Raw genomic sequence first — 26,223 nt, forward strand, 5'->3', positions numbered from 1 at the left:
ATGATTAGTTCCAAGTCGTGAGGGTGATTAGTACTCCATTGTGTGGATGATGGGTTCCCCATTGTGTGGGTGATGAGTTCCCCATTGTGTCAATGATGGATTCCCCATTGTGTGGGTGATGGGTTCCCCATTGTGTCAATGATGGATTCCCCATTGTGTGGGTGATGAGCTTCCCATTGTTTGGGGGATTGATTCCCCGATGTGTCAGTGATGGGTTTACATTGTGTGGGTGAAGAATTCCCCTTTGTGCGGGTGATGGATTCCCCATTGAGTGAGTGAGGGGTTCCCCATTGTGTCAATGATGGATTCCCCATTGTGTGAGTGATGGATTCCCCATTGTGTCAATGATGGATTCCCCATTGAGTGAGTGATGGATTCCCCATTGTGTCAATGATGTATTCCCCATTGAGTGAGTGATGGATTCCCCATTGTGTCAATGATTAGTTCCAAGTCGTGAGGGTGATTAGTACTCCATTGTGTGGATGATGGGTTCCCCATTGTGTGGGTGATGAGTTCCCCATTGTGTCAATGATGGATTCCCCATTGTGTGGGTGATGTGTTCCTCATTGTTTCAATGATGGATTCCCCATTGTGTGAGTGATGGATTCCCCATTGAGTGAGTGATGGATTCCCCATTGTGTTAATGATTAGTTCCCCGTTGTGAGGGTGATTAGTACTCCATTGTGTGGGTGATGGGTTCCCCATTGTGTGGGTGATTAGTTCCCCATTGTGTGGGTGATGAGTTCCCCATTGTGTCAATGATGGATTCCCCATTGTGTGGGTGATGGGTTCCCCATGTGTGGGTGATGAGTTTCTCATTGTGTCAATGATGGATTCTCCATTTATGGGTGATTAGTTCTCCATTGTGTGGGTGATGAGTTTCCCATTGTGTGGGTGATGGGTTTCCCATTGTGTGAGTGATGAGTTCCCCATTGTGTGGGTGATGGGTTCCCCATTGTGTCAGTGAGGGATTCCCCATTGTGTGGGTGATGAGCTTCCCATTGTATGGGGGATAGATTCCCCTTTGTGTCAGTGATGGGTTTCCGATTGTGTGGGTGAAGAATTCCCCTTTGTGTGGGTGATGGATTCCCCATTGTGCCAGTGATGGATTCACCATTGTGTGGGTGATGAGTTCCTCATTGTGTCAATGATGGATTCCCCATTGTGTGAGTGATGGATTCCCCATTGAGTGAGTGATGGATTCCCCATTGTGTTAATGATTAGTTCCCCGTTGTGAGGGTGATTAGTACTCCATTGTGTGGGTGATGGGTTCCCCATTGTGTGGGTGATGAGTTCCCCATTGTGTCAATGATGGATTCCCCATTGTTTGGGTGATGAGTTCCCCATTGTGTGAATGATTAGTTCCCCGTTGTGAGGGTGATTAGTACTCCATTGTGTGGGTGATGAGTTCCCCATTGTGTGGGTGATGGGTTCCCCATTGTGTGAGTGATGGATTCCCCATTGTGTGAATGATGGATTCCCCATTGTGTGAGTGATGGATTCCCCATTGAGTGAGTGATGGATTCCCCATTGTGTCAATGATTAGTTCCCCGTTGTGAGGGTGATTAGTACTCCATTGTGTGGGTGATGGGTTCCCCATTGTGTGGGTGATGGATTCCCCATTGTGTGAATGATGGATTCCCCATTGTGTCAATGATGGATTCCCCATTGTGTGAGTGATGGATTCCCCATTGTGTCAATGATTAGTTCCCCGTTGTGAGGGTGATTAGTACTCCATTGTGTGGGTGATGAGTTCCCCATTGTGTCAATGATGGATTCCCCATTAATGGGTGATTAGTTCCCCATTGTGTGGGTGATGAGTTCCCCATTGTGTCAATGATGGATTCCCCATTGTGTGGGTGATGGGTTCCCCATGTGTGGGTGATGAGCTTCCCATTGTATGGGGGATAGATTCCCCTTTGTGCCAGTGATGGGTTTCCCATTGTGTGGGTGATGAGTTCCCCATTGTGTCAGTGATGGATTCCCCATTGTTTGGGTGATGAGTTCCCCATTGTGTGAATGATGGATTCCCCATTGTGTGAATGATGGATTCCCCATTGTGTGAGTGATGGATTCCCCATTGTGTCAATGATTAGTTCCCCGTTGTGAGGGTGATTAGTACTCCATTGTGTGGGTGATGGGTTCCCCATTGTGTGGGTGATGAGTTCCCCATTGTGTCAATGATGGATTCCCCATTGTGTCAATGATGCATTCTCCATTGTGTGGGTGATGAGTTTCCCATTGTGTGAGTGATGAGTTTCCCATTGTGTGGGTGATGAGCTTCCCATTGTTTGGGGGATAGATTCCCCGTTGTGTCAGTGATGGGTTTCCCATTGTGTGGGTGAAGAATTCCCCTTTGTGCGGGTGATGGATTCCCCATTGTGTGAGTGATGGTTTCCCCATTGTGTCAATGATGCATTCCCCATTGAGTGAGTGAGGGATTCCCCATTGTGTCAATGATGGACTCCCCATTGTGTGAATGATGGATTCCCCATTGTGTCAATGATGGATTCCCCATTGAGTGAGTGAGGGATTCCACATTGTGTCAATGATGGATTCCCCATTGAGTGAGTGATGGATTCCCCATTGTGTCAGTGATGGATTCCCCATTGTGTGAGTGATGGATTCCCCATTGTGTCAATGATGGATTCCCCATTGAGTGAGTGATGGATTCCCCATTGTGTCAATGATGGATTCCCCATTGTGTGAGTGATGGATTCCCCATTGTGTCAATGATGGATTCCCCATTGAGTGAGTGATGGATTCCCCATTGTGTCAATGATGGATTCCCCATTGAGTGAGTGATGGATTCCCCATTGTGTCAATGATGGATTCCCTATTGTGTGGGTGATGAGTTTCCCATTGTGTGGGTGATGGGTTTCCCATTGTGTGAGTGATGGGTTTCCCCATTGTGTGAGTGATGGGTTTCCCATTGTGTGAGTGATGGGTTTCCCCATTGTGTGGGTGATGAGTTTCCCATTGTGTGAGTGATGGGTTTCCCATTGTGTGAGTGATGGGTTTCCCCATTGTGTGGGTGATGAGTTTCCCATTGTGTGAGTGATGGGTTTCCCCATTGTGTGGGTGATGGGTTTCCCATTGTGTGAGTGATGGGTTTCCCCATTGTGTGGGTGATGGGTTTCCCATTGTGTGAGTGATGGGTTTCCCATTGTGTGAGTGATGGGTTTCCCCATTGTGTGGGTGATGGGTTTCCCATTGTGTGAGTGATGGGTTTCCCCATTGTGTGGGTGATGGGTTTCCCATTGTGTGAGTGATGGGTTTCCCCATTGTGTGGGTGATGGGTTTCCCATTGTGTGAGTGATGGGTTTCCCCATTGTGTGGGTGATGAGTTTCCCATTGTGTGAGTGATGGGTTTCCCCTTTGTGTTCTATAGCCAGATGACAAAAAATAAAAGCTTTCTTTCCTGATGACTCTTTGGGAGCAGAGTCTGCAGGCACTGCCACGCTGAGAGTAGGTAACCAGTCAGTCCACCTAGACATAGAAAATAGAAACATAGAAAGATTTATGGCACAGAAGGAGGCCATTTAGCCCATCATGTGCGTGCTGGCCGATAAATCCCACCTTCCATCTCTTGGTCCACAGCCCTGTAGATTACAGCACATCAAGTGCATATCCGAGCGTTTTTGTAAATGCCTGAGGGTTTCTGCCTCTCCCACCCTTTCAGGCACTGAGTAGACACTCACTCACCGCTTCCCCTGGGCTCCAGGTTTGTGGCTTGATGCCTTCTTCTTGATCAGTTTCTCCACGGCATTGGAGCGAATTATTGGCCTGACCAGGTGTCGTTTGTATGTTCCTGGGTACTTCTTCTCCACAGCTTGCTCACGTCTGCAACACAACAAAATAGCTTTAGGGCTCTCTGAAGGAGAGGCTTATCTCTACTAGTGCTTTCTTCGAACTGGTGGGTAAAGGCACGGGCGCCACAGATCAGTGCTGAGTTATGGTCGGTGCTAAGCTAGCCTGGGGGAGCAGCAGTGGTGACCCTACAATTAGCATTAGTGTCCCCTCGGCCAGGATGGGGGCATCAGACAGGGTTCTCATGGCAGTAGCTGGAATGGTCTCGAGAGTGAAGATGGGACCAGGCTCAGAGATGACGCAACACCCGACACTCACTGCCTGTGTCTCTTGGGGCTGAGATATGGGAGAGGTACCAGAGTCAAGAAGATTCTGTGTCCGGAGGTGGAGAGAAAATTGGAGCGGAGGGTAGGGGCGGTCGGTGGTGGGGGGAATGAAGTGAACGTCTGCTGTATGGCACAGATGTACATATGAGAGATGCTGCTGGAGACCACTTGGCTCAGCCTTCTATATAAATAGACAACCTGTCACCAGCCCCTTCTCAAAGACAGCTAGGGATGCACAATAAATACTGACCTTGCCAACAACACCCACATCCCAAGAATGAATAAAAAAGTATTTAACTGCCTCTTGAGTGATCATAGGAACAGGAGTATTCCATTCAGCCCATCGTGCCTGCTCCGCCATTCAATTAGATCATGGCTGATCATCTACCTCAACACCACTTTCTCGCACCATCTCCATATCCCTTGATGCTATTAGTCTCCAGATAGCTATCAATTTCTGTCTTGAACACGCTCAATGATTGAGCTTCCACAGCACTCTGGGGTAGAGAATTCTGAAGATTCACCGCCCACTGAGTAAAGAAATTCCTCCTGATCTCAGTCCTAAATGGCCTACTCCTTATTCTGAGATTATGTCCCCTGGTTCTAGACTCACCAGCCAGGGGAAACATCCTATCTATAGGCACCCTGTCACACCCTGTAAACATTTTGTAAGTTTCAATGAGATCACCTCTCATTCTTCGAAACTCTGGAGAATACAGGCCCAGTTTTCTCAATCTCTCCTCATAAGACAATCCCATTATCCAAGGAATCAGTCTGATGAACCTCTGTTGCATTCCCTGTCCTTAGATGAGGAGACCAAAACTGTACACAATACTCTAGGTGTGGTCTCACCAAGGCTCTATACAATTGCAGCAAGACCTCTTTAGTCCTGTAATTAAAACTCTTGCGATGAAGGCCAACATACCATTTGTCTTCCTTATTGCTTGTTGCACCTACATGCTAGCTTTTAGTGACTCATGAACAAGGACACCCATATCTCTTTGGACATCAACAGTTCCCAACCTCTCACCATTTAAGAAACATTCTGTCTTTCTGTTTTTTCTACCAAAGTGGATAACTTCACACTTATTCACATTATATTCCATCTGCCATGTTCTTGCCCATTCACTTAGCCTGTCCAAGTCCGCTTGAAGCCTCCTTGCATCTTCCTCACAACTTACATTCCCACCTAGTTTTGTGTCATCAGCAAATTTGGAAATATTACATTTGGTCCCCACATCCAAATCATTTATACAGATTGTGAACAGATGTGGCCCCAGCACTGATCCTTGTGGTACCCCATTATTAACAGCCTGCCATCCCGAGAATGACCCATTTATTCCTACTCTCTGCTTGCTGTCTGTTAAACAATTCTCAATCCAAAGCAGTCTATTACCCCCAATCCTATGCATACTAATTTTGTTTACTAAACTCTTGTGTGGGACTCACTAATATCAGTCCTGAATCTGCTATTCACCAGTTTGAACTTGTGTCGTCTTGTCCTATATTCATGGTTTAAGAATTAACCCTTTCTATTTCGCTCTATAAGGTGCCCTATCACTCGCCTCCTGCCAAGGATGAACAGTCATGTTTCTCGAATATTTTCTTATAACGCCATCCTCCGACACTAGGGATCAGCCTTGTGGCCCTTCTCCGCACTGCTTCCAGGACTTGGACTGTTTCCATTGTGCCAGAACTGAGTGGCGTACCCAAGGTGTGATCTGACCAAAGCTCAAGATGGTAAAGATCTGAATTAAAGTTGGCCAGCAGAGGGGGAGAGGTAGAATAACAGTGTTTAGGAAGCAAAAGAAAATGGGCCTAGTAATTTTTAAAAATCTATTCATTCCATGGGATGTGGGCATCGCTGGCTAGGCCAGCATTGGTTTCCCATCCTGATTGCCCTTGTGAATGTGGTGATGAGCTGCCTTCCTGAACTGCTGCAGTGCTTGGAGTGTAGGTACACCAGCAGTGCTGTTAGGAAGGGAGTCCCAGGATTTTGACCCAGCGACATTGAAGGGATGGCGATTATAGTTCCAAGTCAGAATGGTTTGTGGCTTGGAGGGGAACTTGCAGGTGGTGGTGTTCCCATGCATCTGCTGCACTTGTCCTACTAGGTGGTAGAAGTTGCGGGTTTGGAAGGTGCTGTTGATGGAGCCTTGGTGCGTTGCTGCAGTGCATCTTGTAGATGGTACACACTGCTGCCACTGTGTGTCGATGGTGAGGGAGTGAATGATTAAGGTGGTGAATGGGGTGCCGATCAAGCAGGCTGCTTTGTCCTGGATGGTGTTCAGCTTCCTGAGTGTTGTTGGAGCTGCACCCATCCAAGCAAGTGGAGAGTATTCCATCACACTCCTGACTTGTGCCTTGTAGATGGTGGACAGGCACTGGGGAGTCAGAAGTTGAGTTACTTGCTGCAAATTTCCCAGTCTCTGACCTGGTCTTGTAGCCACAGTATTTATATGGCTACTCCAGTTCAGTTTCTGGTCAATGGTAACCCCTAGGATGTTGATAGTGGGGGATTCAGCGATGGTAACGCCATTGAATGTCAAGGAGAGATGATTAGATTCTCTCTTGTTTGAGATGGTCATTGCCTGGCACTTGTGCGCGAGAATGTTACTTGTAACTTATCAACCCAAGCCTGAATGCTGTCCAGGCCTTGCTGCATGAAGGCACAGACTGCTTCAGTATCTGAGGAGTCACGAATCGTAATGAACACTGTGCAACCATCAGCGAACATCCCCACTTCTGACCTTATGATTGAAGGAAGGTCATTGATGAAGCAGCTGAAGATGGTCTCCTGCAATGATGTCCTGGGACTGAGATGATTGACCTCCAACAACCACAACCATCTTCCTTTGTGCTAGGCATGACTCCAACCAGCAGAGAGTTTTCCCCCTGATTCCCATTGACTCCAGTCTTGCTTGGGCTCCTTGATGCCATACTTGGTCGAATGCTGCCTTGATGCCAAGGGCAGTCACTCGCACCTCACCTCTGGAATTCAGCTCTTTTGTCCATTTGTGGACCAAGGCTGTAATGAGGTTAGGAGCCGAGTGGCCCTGGCGGAGCTTAACCTGAGCATCAGTGAGCAGGTTATTGTTGAGTAAGTGCCGCTTGATAGCACTGTCGACGATGCCTTCCATCACTTTACCGATGAGAGTAGACTGATGAGCCGGTAATTGGCCAGATTGAACTTATCGTGGTTTTTGTGGACGTGACATGTCTGGGTGATGAATGCAGCTTCAGCACGAGACTTTCAGACTTTCACCCTGCTGATTAGGCAATATATCTCAACACTCAGTGTGTCTTGAAGAATGCAGCTCGAGGGCAGCAGCAGTCTGAGAACTCAACGGGGATAAATCGCAAAGTAACGTCGCAGCACAAGGAATCAAGCAGGGTGAGTATACTGGTTAAACCTTAAAATTGATTTAAATTAATCAACACTTAAGAAGGAAATTCGGAGGGTGAAAAGGAGCCGTGAGATTTCCCTGGCAGATAAGATAAAGGAGAATCCTAAAAGATTCTATAAGTATATTAAGAGTAAAAGGGTAGCTAGGGAGAAAGTAGGTCCCCTTAAGGAGCAGTGTGGCAATCTATGTGTGGAGCCATGGGAAATGGGCAAGGTCTTAAATGAATACTTCTCTTCTGTATTTACCATGGAGAAGGTCATGGAAGCTAGTGAGTTCAAGGGAGGGAACAGCGATATCCTGGAGCATATCAACATTACAAAGGAGGAGGTGTTGGAGGTTTTGAAGTGCATTAAGGTAGATAAATCCCCAGGTACTGACCAAGTGTATCCTAGGATGCTATGGGAAGCAAGGGAGGAGATTGCTGGGGCCCTGGCAGAGATTTTTGTATCATCATTAGCCACGGGTGAGGTACCGGAAGACTGGAGGATAGCTAATATTGTGCCTTTATTTAAGGAGAGCAGCAGGGATAAGCCAGGGAACTACAGGCCGGTGAGCCTTACATCAGTGGTGGGAAAGTTATTGTAAGGGATTCTGAGAGACAGGATTTATACACATTTGGAAAAGCAAGGTCTGATTAGGGTTAGTCAGCATGGCTTTGTGCATGGGAAATCATGTCTCACAAATTTGATAGAGTTTTTCGAGGAGGTGACCAAGAGGATTGAAGAGGGCAGGGCAATGGACGTTGTCTACATGGACTTTAGTAAGGCCTTTGACAAGGTCCCGCATGGTAGGCTGGTCCAGAAGGTTCAAACACATGAGATCCAGGGTGAGCTAGCCAATTGGATACAAAATTGCCTTGGTGATAGGAGGCAGAGGGTGGTAGTGGAGGGTTGTTTTTCAGATTGGAGGCTGGTGACCAGTGGTGTGCCACGGGGATCAGTGCTGGGCCCTCTATTGTTTATCATATATATTAATGACTTGGATGTGAATGTAAGGGGCATGATTAGTAAGTTTGCAGATGACACCAAAATTGGTGGTATAGTGGACAGTGTAGAAGGCAGTCTAAGGTTACAACAGGATATAGATCAACTGGGAAAGTGGGCAAGGGATTGGCAAATGGAATTTAACGCATACAAGTGCGAAGTGATGCATTTTGGGAAGTTAAACCAGGGCAGGGCATATACAATGAATGGCAGGGCCCTGGGGAGTGTTGTTGAGCAGAGAGACCTTGGGGTGCAAGTACATAGTTCCCTGAAAGTGGCAACACAGGTAGACAGGGTGGTGAAGAAGGTGTATGGCATGCTTGCCTTCATCGGCCGAGGCACTGAGTACAAGAGTTGGGACGTCATGTTACAGTTGTACATAATGTTGGTTAGACCGCATTTGGAGTACTGTGTGCAGTTCTGGTCACCGCACTACAGGAAAGATGTGATTAAGCTAGAGAGGGTGCAGAAAAGATTCACAAGGATGTTGCCTGGTTTGGAGGGCTTGAGTTATAAAGAGAGATTGGATGGGCTGGGCCTGTTTTCCCTGGAGCGAAGGAGGCTGAGAGGGGACATGATAGAGGTATATAAAATTATGAGAGGCATAGATAGGGTAGATAGCCAGAGTCTGTTTCCCTTGGTAGGGTGACTAAAACTAGAGAGCATATATTTAAGGTGAGAGGGAGGAGGTTTAAAGGGGATCAAAGGGGTAAATTTTTCACACAAAGAATATTGGGTATCTGGAATGAGCTGCCTGAGGAGGTGGTGGAGGCAGGAACAGTAGCAACATTTAAGAGGCATCTGGACAGGTACTTGAATGAGAAAGGCATAGAGGGATATGGAATTAATGCAGGCAGGTCGGTTTAGTATAGACAGGGATTATGGTCAGTAAATTAATATCTGAGGTACATAGGTAAAAAATTAAGTAAAAACATTTACGTTAACCTCCCAATAAAATAAAGTGATGTCAGCACAAGAGAAGCAGCTGATTGGTGAGCCTTTATTTACTTAAGTCTTAAGTTTATTTTGGTTAAGTCAGTTTAGCCTAATAAATAAAGGCATGGCAGGGCATCTCAGTCCTGTGGAGTGTGCACCCTGTTTCATATGGGAACTCCAGGACATTTCTCGTGTCCTGAACAAACACACGTGTAGGACGTGCCTCTCATTCTTCTAAACTCCAATGAATACAGACCCAACCTGTCCAACTTTTCCTCATAAGATAACCCTCTCATCCCAGGAATCAGTTGAGTGAACCTTCTCTGAACTGCCTCCAATGCAATTATAGTCTTCCTTAAGAAAGGAGACCAAAACTCTAGATGTGGTCTCACCAATGCCCTGTACAACTGTAGCAAAACAGCTCTACTTATATATTCAATTTCCCTTACAATAAACGACAACATTGCATTTGCCTTCCTAATCAATTACTGTACCTGCATACTAACCTTTTGTGATTTGTGTACTAGGACACCCTAGTTCAGGCAGAGTTATTGGGAAATCCAAGAAACAATCTTTCTCAGACCTCTGGACAGTTCCCATGAATCAAATAGCAGGGGAACTTTTTACTTTATCCAGGCTGCTTGAGTTGTAAAAGGTGATTTAAAAAATACAAATTACTCTGCTATTTCAAATTCAGAGTGAAATATATTCAGGGTAATAAACATTGAGGATACTACATTCCTGCTGTTGATAATTTGTCAAAAAAAAATACTCTTTAATATGTTTTCAATAAAATTGTCCAGAGAGGATTGGCTGACAAATTGTCTGGGCAGACTGAGATTGGACTTGGCTACAGAAGAAATTGAAAGTGGTCACCCTGAGATTCTGGAACCAGTGATGTTCAGTAGGAATCTGATCTGTGCTCTCAGCTATATTTGTGAATGATATGGGTTGATATGATATGGAATAAATTAGATATGTGGGCAGGTAATGAGTAGAAATTGGATTAACCTTCAGGGTGCCTTGGATTAACTATGCAGCTGGTCTGAATATGATAAATGGGATTTAATACAGATAAACATACGGAACCCATTGAGAACATATCACAGTATGTATGCATAATGTGAAAGGATTCTACTCTAAGCAGGGAAGCAGACTTGGGCAGGGCACCTCAATCTAACAGAATACAATCAGCTTGGAATGAAATGTCATGTCCTGGTATAGGAGGCGGGGAAAAGGTATGGGGGTTAAATTGGACAAGATCGTTAAAAAAAAATCAGGATGGAGGAAGGACGAACTGCCGAACAAAGGAAACCCAAACTAAAAGGTATACACAGATACAAGGAACACAATCAGGGAACTTGAATAAATGATTTAAGTAGAAAATAAAGACACAATAACAATGATGAAATGTAACTGCAGTTGGGTTGAGATGGTAATGAAATATTCTGAGCTATCAAACTCTCAGGAAAGATCAGGAAGGAAGAAATAGTGGAGAGATGGGTGATACAACTGAGTGACAATATCATGGCACAACAGAATAGGAATTAAATAGAGGCATGGTCCAAACAGAACCCACCTTGAACTGAGCTGGGGAATAACAAGGGATGACTCATATTACTGACTGAGACTATATTACGTCTGCTGCACAGCAGAAAGGAAGTGATGGATCAAATTTGTAGATGAATTAAATTGCCGGAGGCTTGTAGGACTGGAGGAGTTTACAGATATAAGGAGGGATGAAGCCTTGAAAGGAACTGAACACAAGGATGGGGATTTTAAATTTGAGGCGTTGGGGAGCGGGAGCCAATGTAGGTGGGCAAGGACACAATCCAGCACAGCGCCCTCCTCCAATGCATGTTGTCCAACATCAGCACGATTGCTCTCATGTGGTTCCATTCTTACCTATCTGATTATAGCCAGAATATCATCAATGATGGTTTCTCTTCCCACCCCCACACTGGCACCTTTGGAGTTACCCCAAAGATTTGTCCTTGGTCCCCTCTTTCTCACTTACATGCTTCCCCTCGATGACAGACAAGGGGTCAGCTTCCCCATGTACACTAACAACACCCAGCGTCAACTCATCACCACCTCTCACATCCTCTTCCCTACCCAGATGTTGTCAGACTGTTTGTTCAATATCCAGCGAGGACAGGGTTGATGGGTCAATGGGATTTGGTGCAGGTTAGGATACGGTTTCTGGAACTAGTAATCCAGACTAATAATCTGAAAGAAACCTGCCCTCCTTACCCAGGCTGGCCAAATATAGGAGGAAAGAAAAATGTGCAAGTCCACTCCACTTCCACATCTATATGGTTAACTTTTAACTGGCCACTGAAGTACATACATATATACAAACAAATTAGGAGCAGGAGTAGGCCACTCAGCCACTCCAGCCTGCTCCGCAATTCAATCAGATCATGGCTGATTTGATTGTAACCTCAACTCCACATTCCTGCCTACCCCCGATAACCTTCCACCCCCTTGCTTATCAAGAATCTATCTACCTCTGCCTTACAGATATTCAAACACTCTGCTTCCACTGCCTTTTGAGGAAGAGAATTCCAAAGACTCACGACCCTCTTAGAGAAAAAATTTCTCCTACTTTCTGTCTTAAATGGGCAACCCCTTATTTTTAAACAGTGACTCCTAGTTCTAGATTCTCCCACAAGGGGAAACATCCTTTTCACATCCACCCTGTCAAGACCCCTCAGGGTCGTATATGTTTTAATCAGGTCGCCTCTTACTCTTCTAAACTCCTGCGGATACAAGCCTAGCCTGTCCAATCTTTCCTCATAAAACAACTCACCCATTCCAGGTATTAGTCTAGTAAATCTTCTCTGAACTGCTTCCAATGCATTTACATCCTTCCTTAAATAACGAGACCAATACTGTACACAGTACTCCAGATGTGGTCTCACCAATGCCCTGTATAGCTGAAGCATAATCTTCCTACTTTTGTATTCAATTCCCCTCACAATAAACGATAACGTTCTATTAGCTTTCCTAATTACGTGCTGTACCTGCATACAAAACTTTTGCGATTCATGCACTGGGACACCCAGGTCCCTCTGCGTCTCAGAGCTCTGCAATCTCTCACCATTTAGATAATACGCTTCTTTTTTATTCTTCCTGCCAAAGTGGACAATTTCACACTTTCCTACATTATACTCCATTTGCCAGATCTTTGCCCACTCACTTAACCTATCTATATCCCATTGGAGCCTCCTTATGTCCTCTTCATAACTTACTTTCCTACCTATCTTTGTGGCACCAGCAAATTTAGCAACCATACCTTTGGTACCTTCATCCAAGTCATTTATAAGAATTGTAAAAAGTTGACGCCCCAGCACACCACTCGTTACATCTTGCCAAACAGAAAATGACCCATTTATGCCTACACTCTGTTTCCTGTTAGCTAGTCAATCTTCTATTCATGCCAATATGTTACCCCCTATACCATGAGATTTTATTTTCCGCAATAACCTTTGATGTGTCACTTTATCAAATGCCTTCTGGAAATCTAAGTACAACAAATCCACTGGTTCCCCTTTATCCACAGCACATGTTACTTCTTCAAAGAACTCCAATAAATTGGCTGAACATGATTTCCCTTTCACAAAATGACTTTGACTCTGTCTGTTTACCTTGAATTTTTCTAAATGCCCTGCGATAATGTCTTTTATAATAATTTCCAACTTGTCCTTGCAAGGCACTCAGTTGCATCAAACCTGGGCGACTAGGGATGGGCAATAAATTGCTGGCCTTTCTAGCCATACCCAAAAATTAAGAATGAATAAAAGAATAGATCCTGTTGAATCTGAAGGAGAAAAAGGTCAGTGATCACTTCTGGTGGAACCCACCCCCCAACCATAACCATCCTCCCTCTTTCTGCTGTGTATTTCCAGTGTGCTTTATATTATTTCAGATTGCTACAGTTGTTTTTGTACATACTTTATGAGTTCCTTCTCCCTGATCTCCAGCTGCAACATGATGGCACTGAGTTCCATGTAGAGATTGTTGGCTCGTTCCAGCTTCCTCTCGTAGTGCTCTCTGATGTCTAGGGCGTGCCTGGAACAAAAGACGCAGCACTGGGACTGAGCAGCTTTCTCTACCATAAGGGATAAAGGGCCTTATAGCTTCTTCAGGATGCCCAACCATTCTGAAGTGAGGTCACTGCTCTTACTTTGCTGACAGGTTTGTGCACAGCAAGGCAAATGGACGAGTGACTGGCTAATCTGGGCCTGGTGATGTTGGTTGAGTCAATCGGCACATCCGTAGAACCTCTTCTTCGAATAGTGCCGTGGGATCTTTGATGTCCACCTGAGAGGGCAGTCAGAGCCTCGGTTTATCATCTTGTCTGAAAGATGGCACCTCTGACAGCGCAGCCCTCCCTCAGTACTGCACTGAAGTGTCATCCTGGATTATGTGCTCAACTCTCTGGAGCAGGACTTATAACCAAATTCTTGTGACGCGGGGTGGAAGAAAGGAAGGTAGACTTGCTACAAAGTGTGCTATCAGTGTCGAGAGGCACACAAGTGTGCAAGAACATGTCGGATTCTCACTTGCTAAGGGCCTGAACTCCACTGAGCTGATCAAACCTGCAGCAATCAGACAAGTGGGAATCACACTGGTGATGTGTTAGAAGGTGTGCAGGAGAAGGGAAACCTGCTCACATTAACTGATCAATACAGTTTGGAAAAGTTTTGTAACTCCGAGTTTCTAACCTTCACCGCTGCAATACCCTTCTACAACATGACAGCTAAAAGTAAAAGTTGGTGGATTGTAGAGAAAAATAGATGTCTGGCTTTGCTGTCACACTTAGAGTCCCGGTTCCAACGCTGTCTGACACAACATGCCTGTGTTCAGGGTCAAATGTTGTGCGAGACACTGAATGCAATGTGAGGGCAGCTGTCTTAACAGGGTCACTAGCTCTGGTTGGATGTACTCCTGGAGGTTTCATCTACCACCAATCTCTTTCAAGTCAAACAACCCTTTTTCCACCTACAATAATTTTAAAAATAATAAATGAATCAATGAAAGAAATTGAAACAAAAAACACCCTATGATTTCAATCCCAGATTTTGCTGGGAGCAGTGTCCTGGGGATATATTTACCAGGGCGATCCTTAATGAGGTTAGAGTCTGTACCAGAAAGAAGTCCTGTTCGCTGATTATTGTGGCAAACTACAGACTTAAGGTGCTGAAAAATGGGCATGAATACTTGCCGCCATAGGTGGCAGTGACCGGGCAAGTTTCAGGTCCGCGCTCAAGGGCTCAGAGGCGAAAGACTGGATAGTCACCACATGGTCCCCTTTCTCCGGGAACGAAGGTGAGGCCTGTAACTGCCGGCTGGGCTAGCCTCAGGATCATTAAAGAAATTGTACCTCAGAAGTTTTATTTTCATACTTGGCCCATTCAGCTAGGGAGGGAGGTAGAGAGAGTGGATTGTGTGGTGACTAACTGGAAAACATCACAGTTCAAATTGGTAACAGAATGATCTCGGGCCTGCAAACACTATCAATCCAAGGGCCATGCTAAAGGAATGTGCTAATTAAATAAGGTAAGTCCGGCTTACCGTAGCTCCTCTCTCCGCCGTCTGATTAATTCTTCATCTAACCGATGGATACATGTTCCTTCACTCTTTATCTTTTCAAAGTGCTTCTTCACTTCTTCCCTCCATTCAGCCTGTAATCAAACAGGCTCTTTTTTTTTTACAAGTGGCCTTCCCACTATGAAACCCAGTGCTGTAACTTAGTAATAAAAGACTCACACTCATACGCAAGATTCTTCTTCGATTTCTGGTACCTCACCCGAGGTGGCTGTTCTTCATGTATGACCCTAGACCTCAGATTGTCAGTAGGCTATTTGACTGTAGAGGCATCATGACTGAACCCGATCCTCCACAACCATGGAGTCACACTCCCAACAAGAGTCACTGGGTAGGGATTAGGAGCAGGAATCCTGGCCAATATCCACCTCCCCCCACCCCTCCAGCCCAGGGGCACTGAGGTCAAGTGTAGTGTCATCCGATGAGACAGGTTAACTAAGCACAGACTGCAGATTGAGCTTGCAAGCTCATGAGCTGGATGCCTCAGTGCTACACCCTCAAGGTGGTGGGGGCGCGGGGGGGGGGGGGGGTAAGTTACCTGGAGACTTTGTTCCAGGAGGTAGTCACACCCCTTATGTTAGGTACTTCAAATTTGAACCGTGGTCAGAGACAGGAGAGTGTAACTACGAGCGAGGCAGGCTTGGGGATCCAGATGGTAGCACTGGAGAAGTCTTAGCCCTTGCACGTGTCCAACAGATTCGGTGTTCTTGCAGTTTGTGTGGACGAGAGTAGGGAGGATGAGCAAACCGACCACAGCACTGTGGTGCACGGGGTCATTCAAGTGGGGGGAGTAAAAAAGGAATGTAGCTGTAGTCAGGGACAGAATAGTTAGGGGGATAGATACTGTTCTCTGCAGCCGAGAGTGTAAGTACCGAAGGCTGTGTTGCCTGCGCAATGCCCAGGGTTAAGGGCATCGCCTCAGGGCTGGAGAAAAACTTGGAGTGGGAGGGGAAGGATCCAGTTGTCGTGGTCCATGTGGGTACCAGCGACAAAGGAAGGACTAAGAAAGAGGTCCTGCTAAGGGAATATGAGCTAAATTAAAAAGCAGAACCACAATTGTAATACTCTCTGGATTACTACCTGAGCCACGAGCAAATTGGCAGAGGGTAAATAAGATCAGAGAGTTGAATACTTGGCTCAAAGATTGGTATGGGAGAAATGGGTTTCAATTCATGGGGCACTGGTACCAGTACTGGGGAAAGAGAGAGCTGTACAATTGGGGCGGGCTTTACTTGAACCGCACTGGGACCAGTATCCTGGCAAATCGTATAACTAGGGCTGTAGAGAGGACTTTAAACTAAATAGTGGGGGGAAGGGGGGAGGGTTCACGTGAGGGGAGATTTAGAAAGTTAAAGAGAAAGGACAAGGCAGGGTAGCGATATGGGTAATGATAACCAGAGTATGACAGGAAGGGACAGAGTGTACAAACATAAGAGTGCACCAGCAAATAAGGTCAGAGTTGGGTAAACTAAAGGCTCTTTATCTGAATGCACGCAGCATTTGTAACAAGATGGATGAATTGATGGCACGCAGTGGTTAGCACCGCAGCCTCACAGCTCCAGTGACCCGGGTTCAATTCTGGGTACTGCCTGTGTGGAGTTTGCAAGTTCTCCCTGTGACCGCGTGGGTTTTCGCCGGGTGCTCCGGTTTCCTCCCACAGCCAAAGACTTGCAGGTTGATAGGTAAATTGGCCATTATAAATTGCCCCTAGTATAGGTAGGTGGTAGGGGAATTGAGGAAAGGTGGGGATGGGGTAGGAATATGGGATTAGTGTAGGATTAGTATAAATGGATGGTTGATGGTCGGCACAGACTTGGTGGGCCGAAGGGCCTGTTTTAGTGCTGTATCTCTAAATAAATAAATAAATAATGAGTATGAAATGTTGGTCATTACAGAGATGTGGTTGCAAGGTGACCAAGGCTGGAAATTGAATCGTCAAGTGTATTTGACATTTTAGAAGGATGGGAAGAAAGGAAAAGGAGGTGGGGTAATTCTGTTAATAAAGGATGAGATCAGTACAGTCGTGAGAAAGTTGTAGCAGGACATTTAGGAAATCATAATACATCAGGCAGTCAATATGGTTTATGAAAGGGAAATCATGTTTGACAAATTTCTTAGAGTTCTTTGAGGATGTAACAAGCAGAGTGGATAAAGGGGTCCCAGTAGATGTAGTGTATTTGGATTTCCAAAATTCATTTGATAAGGTGCCACATAAAAGGTTACTGCATAAGATAGGAGCTCATGGTGTTGGGGGTAATATATTAGCATAGATAGAGGACTGGCTAAAAAACAGAAAACAGAGAGTTGGGATAAATGGGGCATTTTCAGGTTGGCAAACTGTAACTAGAGGAGTGCCACAGGAATCAGTGCTGGGGCCTCAACTATTTACAATCTATATTAATGACTTGGATGAAGGGACCAAATGAACGTTCGCTAAATTTGCTGATGATACAAAGATAAATAGGAAAGCAAGTTGCGAGAAGGACACAAAGTGTCTGCAAGGAGATACAAATAGGTAAAGTGAGTGAACAAATATCTGGCAGATGGAGTATAACGTTGGAAAATGTGAGATTGTCTGCTTTGGCAGGAAGAATAGAAAAGCAGAATATTATTTAAATGGAGAGAGACTGCAGCATGCTGTGGTACAGAGGGATCTGGGTGTCCTTGTACATGAATCACAAAAAGTCAGCACGCAGGTACAGCAAGTAATTAGAAAAGCAAATGGAATGTCAGCATTTTTTGCAAGGAGGCTAGAGTATAAAAGTAGGGAAGCCTTGCTACAACTGTACGGGGCGTTGGTGAGACAGGACCAATAGTACTGTGTGCAGTTTTGGTTTCCTTACTTAAGGAGGGATATACTTGCATTGGAAGCAGTTCAGAGAAAGTTCACTAGGTTGGGTTGATTCCTGGATGAAGGGATTGTCTTATAAGGAAAGGTTGAGCAGGTTGGGCTTATACTCATTGGAGTTTAGAAGAATGAGAGGTGATCTTATTGAAACATGTAAGATTCTGAGGTGCCTTGAAAGGGTAGATGCTGAGAGGATGTTTCCCCTTGTGGGGAAATCTAGAACCTGGAGGCACAGTTTCAAGATAAAGGGTCTCCCTCTTAAGACGGAGATGAGGAGGAATTTCCTCTCTCAGAGAGTCATTAATCTTTGGAATTCTCTTGTCCAGAGAGCAGTGGAGGCTGGGTCATTGAATATATTCAAGGCTGAGTTAGACATTTTGATCTACAAGAGTTATGGGGGGGGGGAGCGGGGTGCGGCAGGAAAGTGGAGTTAAGGCCACAATCCGATCTTATAGAATGGCGGAGCAGGCTCGAGGGGCCGAATGGCTGACTCCGACTCCATTTTCTTCTGATCTTATGACGCTCGGTGATACCTTCGGCATCAATGAGGACCATTACCATGTCTCTTTATCAACATGCTCTAGCTTCACTCCAATTCCTCAGTGTTCCGTGGTCTGCACCATTGACTTAAATTACACCAGCCAATATCAGTACCTGGTATTGGGTTTTTTAGTACAATTTCCGTGGTTACTGATGACGATTGTGAGACCCTGTTATTCCCCCAAATAAATAAGAGGACTTGCATTGCTATTACGCCTTTCACCTTGGGCTGTCTAAATGCAGGAAATGCAGCAGCCAATTTACGCACAGCAAGCTCCCACACATAGCCATGAGATAATAACCGGGTAATCAGTTTTCGTGAAATGAAAACAGAAAGTGCTGGAAATACTCAGCAGGTCTGGCAGCATCTGTGGGCAGAGAAGCAGAGTTAGTGTTTCAGGTCGAGGACCTGACAAAGCATCTGCAACCTTGACATAGGGCCAACTGTTCCATCCCACCCAAACTCGGCAAACTTAGTGAAGACCGAGGACTTCCCTGGTGAGGGAGGGGTGGTGGTCCCTGTAAATATCTGAGTATTAAGAGGCGGCTATCTCTTGGGGTAGTCTCAGTCCTTTGCCTCAGTCTCTGTGCCGTCGTATTACCTGAGATTTAAAGTAGGTCTCCTGAGGGGTGCCCAGCACGTCAGCAGATGCAATGTCCAGGTGCAGGAGGATTTGTCGGAAGGAGGGTCGGTTGCGAGGTTTACTGTGCCTGAAAGCAGAAAGCAGCACTTGTTTACAGCACATCCCCATCCAGCCCTGGCACAAGGCGCCGTCACTTGGCAGTTTGCTCTCTTGGTCTTTCCTTCTGTCTGCTGTGGGAAGGCTGTCTTTCCCAATAGTTCTGAATGACCCAAAATAACATTCACCCTGCTGATACCTTTTCCAATGTGCATCCACAGGGGACCGATATCCCCCAGAGTCAACAGATTGCCGGAAACCTCACTGGCAACTTAAACAGGTCTGCAAGGGTCACCAGCAGAAAAGACACCAGGAAGAGATAGATACAAAGAGCAATAGAGACACAGAAATAGTGTTAGAAACAGACAGAGAGAGGGAGAGAGAGAGAAATAGAATGAGATAGAGACAGAGAGAGCGAGAAAGAGGGAGAGAGAGAAATAGAGAGACAAAGACAGTGAGAGAGAGAATGATACAGAGAGAGACAGAGAAATAGAGTGAGATAGAGAGAGCGGGAGAGAGTGATGCAGAGAGAGACAGAGAAATAGAAAGAGGCAGAGAGTGATAGACAGGGAGACAGAGAAATAGGGTGAGATAGAGACAGAGGAGAGTGAGAGAGAGGGATACAGAGAGAAAGGCAGAGAAATAGAGAGACAGAGTCAGAGAGCAAGAGAGAGTGATACGGAGAGAGACAGAGAAATAGAGTGAGATAGAGACAGAGGGAGCAAGAGAGAGAGGGATACAGATGAAGACAGAGAAATAGAGGGAGATAGAGACAGAGAGTAATTTAGAGAGATAGAGACAGAGAGAGCAAGGGAGAGGGTGATACAGAGAGACAGACAGAGAAATAGAATGATAGAGACAGAGAGAGTGAGAGAGACTGTGATATAGATAGAGAGAGACAGAGAAATAGAGTGAGATAGAGACAGAGAGAGCAGAGAGAGAGATATATAGAGAGAGACACACAGACAGAAAGAGACAGATAGACAGAGAGACAGAGGCAGACAGAGAGAATGAGTGACTGGGAGCGAGTGAGAGACAGATAGAGACAGTGAGAGACAGACAGAGCGAGAGACAAAGAGAAAGAGAGACGGAGAGAGCAAGAGACAGAGAGAGAGAGAGAGACAGAGAGAGGGAGAGTGAGATAGAGAGAGAAAGAGAGAGATAGATGGAGAGAGAAAGAGACAGATGGAGAAAGAGGCTAAGACAGAGAGTTGGAGAGACAGAGGGAGACAGAGAGACAGGGAGAGACAGAGAGGGAAGGAGAGAGAAACAGAGGGAGTGACGGAGAGACACAAGCAGAGAGAGCGAGAGAGAGAGGGATACAGAGACAGAGACAGAGAGAGAAAGAGAGAGAGAGAGGGATACAGAGAGAGACGGAGAGACACAGTGGGGATGATATTGCCTTTGATACAAATAAAAATAATGAGCTTAAGTAAAACGGGTTGTTGATACGCTATAGTTTGATCCATCGCACAAATTCAAAACTATCCCCAGTGAGAGAGAGAGAGAGAGAGACAACAGTTGCATTTGTATAGCACCTTTAAAGCCATAAAACATCCCAAGGCACTTCACATGAGCATTACCATACAAGATATAACACCAAGCCACATAAAGAAATCTTAGGATAGCTGAACAAAAGCTTTGTCAAAGAGATAGGTTTTAAGGAACATCTTAAAGGAGGAGAGAGGTCGAGAGGTTTAGAGAGGCAATTCCCAGAGTTTAGGGCCTAGGCAGCAGAAGGCACACCCGTCAATGACGGAGTGAAGAAAATTGGAGATGCGGTAGTGGTCAGAAAGGGAGGAGTGCAGAAACCTCGAACACTTATACAGATAGGGAGGGGAGAGGCCATGGAGGGATTTGTAAACTAGGGTGAGAATTTTAAAATCAAGGACCGGGGCCATTGTAGGTCGGTGAGCACAGGGGTGATGGATGAACAGGACTTGGTGCGAGTTAGAATACAGGCAGTGGAGTTTTGAATGAGCTCATGTTTGGAGTGTGGAAGAAGGGAGGCTGGTCAGGAGTGCATTGGAATAGTCAAGTCTAGAGGTAACACAGACATGGGTGAGGGTTTTTGCAGCAGATGGGCTGAGGCAGGGGCAGAGATAGGCAATGTTATTCAGGTGGAAGTAGGCGGTCTTGGAGGCGGACAGGGTATGTGGTCTGAAGCTGCCCTTTGGTTCAAAACAAGGTTGTTAACAGTCTGGCTCAACCTCAGGTGGTGACTTGGGAGAGGATGTGGAGTCGGTGGATAGGCAATGGAGTTTGTGGCGGGTAGCAAAGACAATGGCTTCGGTCTTTCCAAAATTTAGTTGGAGGAAATTTCTGCTGATCCAGTGCTGGATGTCGATAAGCAGTGTAATAAATCAGAGGCAGTGCAGGGTTGAGAGAGAGGTGGTGGTGAGGTAGAGCTGGGTGCCGTCAGTTTACACGCGGAAACTGATGTGTTTTCAGATGATGTCACTGAGGGGCAGCATGTTGATGAGAAATAAGAGGGAGACAAGGATAGATCCTTGGGGGACACCAGAGATTACAGTGCCGGGCAGGGAGGAGAGGCCATTGCAAGTGATTCTCTGGCTACAACTGGATAGGAATGGAAGCAGGCGAGTGTAGTCCCACCCAAGCTGGACAATGCAGAAGAGGCATTGGAGGAAGATAATGTGCTCAACCATGTCAAAGACAGAGACAAGAGAGAGAGAGACTGTGGAACATAGAGCAAGAGTGAGAGAAAGAGACAGGCAGAAAGAAAGTGAGAGAAAGCTAGAGACAAAGATAGAGAGGGAAAGGAAAAGAAAGAAAAGCATTGCATCTTTAATATCGTCTTTGACACTGTCATGAATTCCCAAAGCACTTTATAGCCAATGAAATATGGTAATGTATTCACTGTTGTAACACAGGCAAATGCACCGGCTAATCTGTTCTGGTGATGATGGCTGAGGGATGAACATTGTCCAGGACATTGGGGAGAACTCTCCTGCTCTTTGGAATAGTGCTGTGGGAGCCTCATTCAAAAGGCAGCACTGACAGAGCAGCACTCCCACAGTGCTGCACTGGAGTGTCAGGCTAGAGAAGGAGAGAGAGAGAAAGACAGAGACAGACAGGGACAGGGAGATGGGAACAGGGAGATGGGAACAGAGAGAGGGAGACAGAGAGAGAGGGAGACAGAGAGAGAGAGAGATGAGAGAGACAGCGACAGAGAGACAGACAGGGACAGGGACAGAGAGAGGGGGACAGAGAGCAAGAGACAGAGAGAGAGAGATGGAGACAGAAGAGACAGAATGAGAGAGAGAGAGCCAGAGCAGGAGAGAGAGAGAGACAGAGGGGGCTAGCTAGCCTTTGACACCTTACTTAAGTGACTCTGTGTGTGTGAGCCGTGACAGTGAATGGTGAATCATTTCTACTGCTAATCTTCCCTATCGTTACTGCTTACTGCAGTACTGTAGCGCTCAGTGTCAGCCACCAGAGGGCAGGGATATACACAATGTACAGGCAACGTCCCGGTGAGCACTGAGCACGTGGAGGCTCTCTCCCCTCACCCACCTCCCTCCTCTCCTGTCTGAATGCACCTTGTCTCTGCTCACATGACCCAGACTGCCAAGCCAGGCAGCACCCATCCATGGCACATGCAACCCGGGCAGTTCATTCAGGGGCACAGTCTGCGTTTCACCACTTGGCTCATATCCACCCCACCCCACATCTTTTCATTAAAAAGTTATGTTTCACAGTTCTGTGTGTGTGTGTGTGTGTCTGTGTGTGAGTCGATGTGTGTGTGTCTGTGTATGTCTGTGTGTGAGTCGATGTGTGTGTGTGTGTGTCTGAGTTGATGCATGTGTGTCTGTGTCTGTGTGTGTATGTCTGTGTGGGTGAGTTGATGTGTGTGTGTCTGTGTCTGTCTGTGTGTGTATCTGTGTGTGTCAGTTGATCTGTGTGTGTGTGTGTGTGTGTGTGTCTGTGTGTGAGTCGATGTGTGTGTGTCTGTGTGTCTGAGTTGATGCATGTGTGTCTGTGTGTGTGTGTCTGTGTGTGTATGCGTGTGTCTGTGTCTGTGTGTGTGTGTCTGTGTGTGTGTATGTCTGTGTGGGTGAGTTGATGTGTGTGTGTCTGTGTCTGTCTGTCTGTGTGTGTATCTGTGTGTGTCAGTTGATGTGTGTGTGTGTGTGTGTGAGTCGATGTGTGTCTGTGTGTGTATGCGTGTGTCTGTGTGTGTGAGTCGATGTGTGTGTCTGTGTCTGTGTGTGTGTGTCTGTGTGTATCTGTGTGTGTGAGTCGATGTGTGTGTGTGAGTCTGTGTATGGATCAGTGTGTGTGTGTGTGTGTGTGTGTGTCAATGTGTGTATGTCTCTGTGTGTGTCTGTGTGGGTGTGTGGCTGTGTGTGAGAGTTGATGTGTGTGTGTGCGTGTGTCTCTGTGTGTGTGCGTGTGTGCGTGTCTGTGAGTGTGTGAGTGTCTGTGAGTGTGTGAGTCGATGGTGTGTCTGTGAGTGTGAGTCGGTGTGTTTGTGTGTCTGTAAGTGTGCGTCGATGTGTGTGTCTGTGTGTGTGTGTCTGTGAGTGTGAGTCGATGTGTGTGTGCGCCTGTGTGTCTCTGTGTGAGTGTGAGTGTGCGAGGAAACTGGGAACTTGCCTGAATATTTGATCTCCCCGCATTTCCCCAGTGAAGTCACCTGCAGGTCCTGCACTCTAAGGGGGTCTTTGCCATGAGGTGCTCATCCAATGGGCAGGATGGAATTCATCCTCCTGTTTCACGGAAATGGTTAAGCCGGTCCATGGAAATACAGGAACTGACAGCTGGCTCTCCCTGGCTGTCTCCCCCCACCCGGTTCTCTCTCTGTCCCTGGCTCTCCCTCTCCCATGTTGACTCTCTCTCTCCCTTGGCCCTCTCTCTCCAGGTTTTCCCCCTCCGCTCCCACCTCTCTTTCCCTGGATCTCTCTCTCTCCCATCCTGGCTCTCTCTCTCCCCACTCCTCCTCAAAGCCTCTCACCAGGGGTGGCACTAGAACAAGTCTCCTTTTGCATCTGTGTATATAACTGTCAACCACCAGGCACAAGAGTGGGTGCGCACGTAGGCTCTCACCAGGTTTGTTTCATGAGGATCTTGAAGCCGTCTGGACAGGTGGATGGCACGGGCAGGTGCAGACTGTTACTGCCCACGCCCCAGATGATAGCAGACGAATCCACATCCTTGTACGGCACCTCCCCAGTCAGTAGCTCCCATAACACTACCCCGAACGACCTGTGCCAGAGAGGGGGAACAGACATATTAACAAGTGAAATTCGAACTCCATGATAAGCACAGACTACGACATGAAGAAGGTGATAGGGCGAGCTCATTGTGTCTGTTTGTAGAAGAATCTGCAATAACTCGACTGTCTGGACAACAGCCACCGGCCCGGTTACAAATGACGTTAGAGGCAACGGGAGCTGGTGAATGATGGGGACGGACACTAACACCATTGATCAGTGGGGACTTATGTTCCAATCCAGCAGCGATGGATTTCTCCTTTGAAATCAATGCATTCAAATAACACAGAGCCAGACTTGACCCCCAAACCCACACACCCCCAAACCCCCACTCCCCCAAATCCCACTCCCCTAAACCTCCAAACCCCCACTCCCCCAAACCACCACACCCCCAAACCCACACACCCCCAAACCCACACACCCCCATTCCCCCAAACCCACACCCCCCAAACCCCCAAATTCCACTCCCCCAAATTCCACTCCCCTAAACCCCCAAACCCCCACTCCCCTAAACCCCCCAAACCCCCACTCCCCACAAACCCCCACTCCCCCAAACCCCCACACCCCTAACCCCCCCCAAACCCCCACTCCCCCAAACCCCCACTCCCCTAAACCCCAAAACCCCCAAACACCCACACCCCCCCCAATCCCCCACTCCCCCAAACCCCCACTCCCCCAAACCACCACACCCCCAAACCCCCACACCCACACTCCCCTAAACCCCCACTCCCCCAAACCCCCACACCCCCAAACCCACACTCCCCTAAACCCCCACTCCCCCAAACCCTCACAGCCCCACACCCCAAACCGCACTCCCACAAACCCCACTCCCCAAACTACACTCCCCCAACTCCCACTCCACAAACCCCCAGACCCCCAAACCCTCTCCCCCAAACCCCCACTCCCTCCAGCCCCAAACTCCCACTCCCCGAACAAGCAATCCCCCAAAACCCCACTCCCCCAACCATACTTCCCCAACCTCCACTCCCCCAAACCCCAAACTACACTCCCCTAACTCCCACTCCCCCAACCCCCATATCCCCCAACCCCCACATCCCAAACCACACTCCCCCAACTCCCACGCCCCCAACCCCCACATCCCCCAACCGCACTCTCCCAACCCCCACTCCACCAAACCCCCACTCCACCAAACCACACAGCTCAAACCCCCACATCCCAAACCACACTCCCACAAACCCCATTCCCCAAACCACACTCCCCCAACCCCCACTCCACCAAACCCCCATTCCCCCAACCTCCACACCCCAAACCACACGGCCCCAACCCCCATATCCCCAAACCCCCACTCCCCAAACCCCCATTCCCCCAAACCACACAACCCAAACCCCACGGCCCCAACCCCCACATCCCAAGCCCCCACACCCCATATCTCACCCCGCAAACCCCACTCCCCCAAACCCCCACACCCCACTTCCCCAAACCATACTCCCCCAAATCCCACTCCCCCACACCCCAAACCCCACTCCCCCAAATCCCACTCCCCCACACCCCAAACCCACTCCCCCAAACCCCCGCACCCCAAACCGCACTCCCCCAAACCCCACTCCCCAAACCCCACACTCCCCCAAACCCAATCCCCCAAACCCCACTCCACCAAAGCCCCCAAACCCCCAACTTCCCAACCCCTACTACCCCCACACCCCCAACTCCCCATACCCCACTCCACCAAACTCCCAACTCCCAACCCCCAACCCCCACTCCACCAAACCCCCAACTCCCAACTCCCACTCCCCCAAACCCCCAACTCCCCAACCCCCACTCCCCCAACTCCCCAAACAACACTCCCCCAAATCCCACTCCCCCACACCCCAAACCCCACTCC

At 47.3% G+C, this 26,223-nt stretch overlaps 1 protein-coding gene across 3 annotated transcripts in view; it reads right to left on the bottom strand.

Annotated features, from left to right (window-relative positions):
* LOC137372331 (mitogen-activated protein kinase kinase kinase 13-like) overlaps nt 1–26,223 on the bottom strand; it is a 388,553-nt gene that overhangs the window by 57,043 nt on the left and 305,287 nt on the right. For all 3 annotated transcript variants that reach the window (XM_068036186.1, XM_068036183.1, XM_068036185.1), the window contains exons 6-10: nt 24,214–24,372; nt 19,066–19,174; nt 15,043–15,152; nt 13,420–13,536; nt 3,706–3,843 (exon numbers count right to left, since the gene is read on the bottom strand). In XM_068036186.1, coding sequence (XP_067892287.1) covers nt 3,706–3,843; nt 13,420–13,536; nt 15,043–15,152; nt 19,066–19,174; nt 24,214–24,372 — 633 coding nt within the window. The remainder of the gene's footprint in view (nt 1–3,705; nt 3,844–13,419; nt 13,537–15,042; nt 15,153–19,065; nt 19,175–24,213; nt 24,373–26,223) is intronic.

This window comes from Heterodontus francisci, chromosome 7, assembly GCF_036365525.1.
Source record: "Heterodontus francisci isolate sHetFra1 chromosome 7, sHetFra1.hap1, whole genome shotgun sequence".
Taxonomy (NCBI): domain Eukaryota; kingdom Metazoa; phylum Chordata; class Chondrichthyes; order Heterodontiformes; family Heterodontidae; genus Heterodontus; species Heterodontus francisci.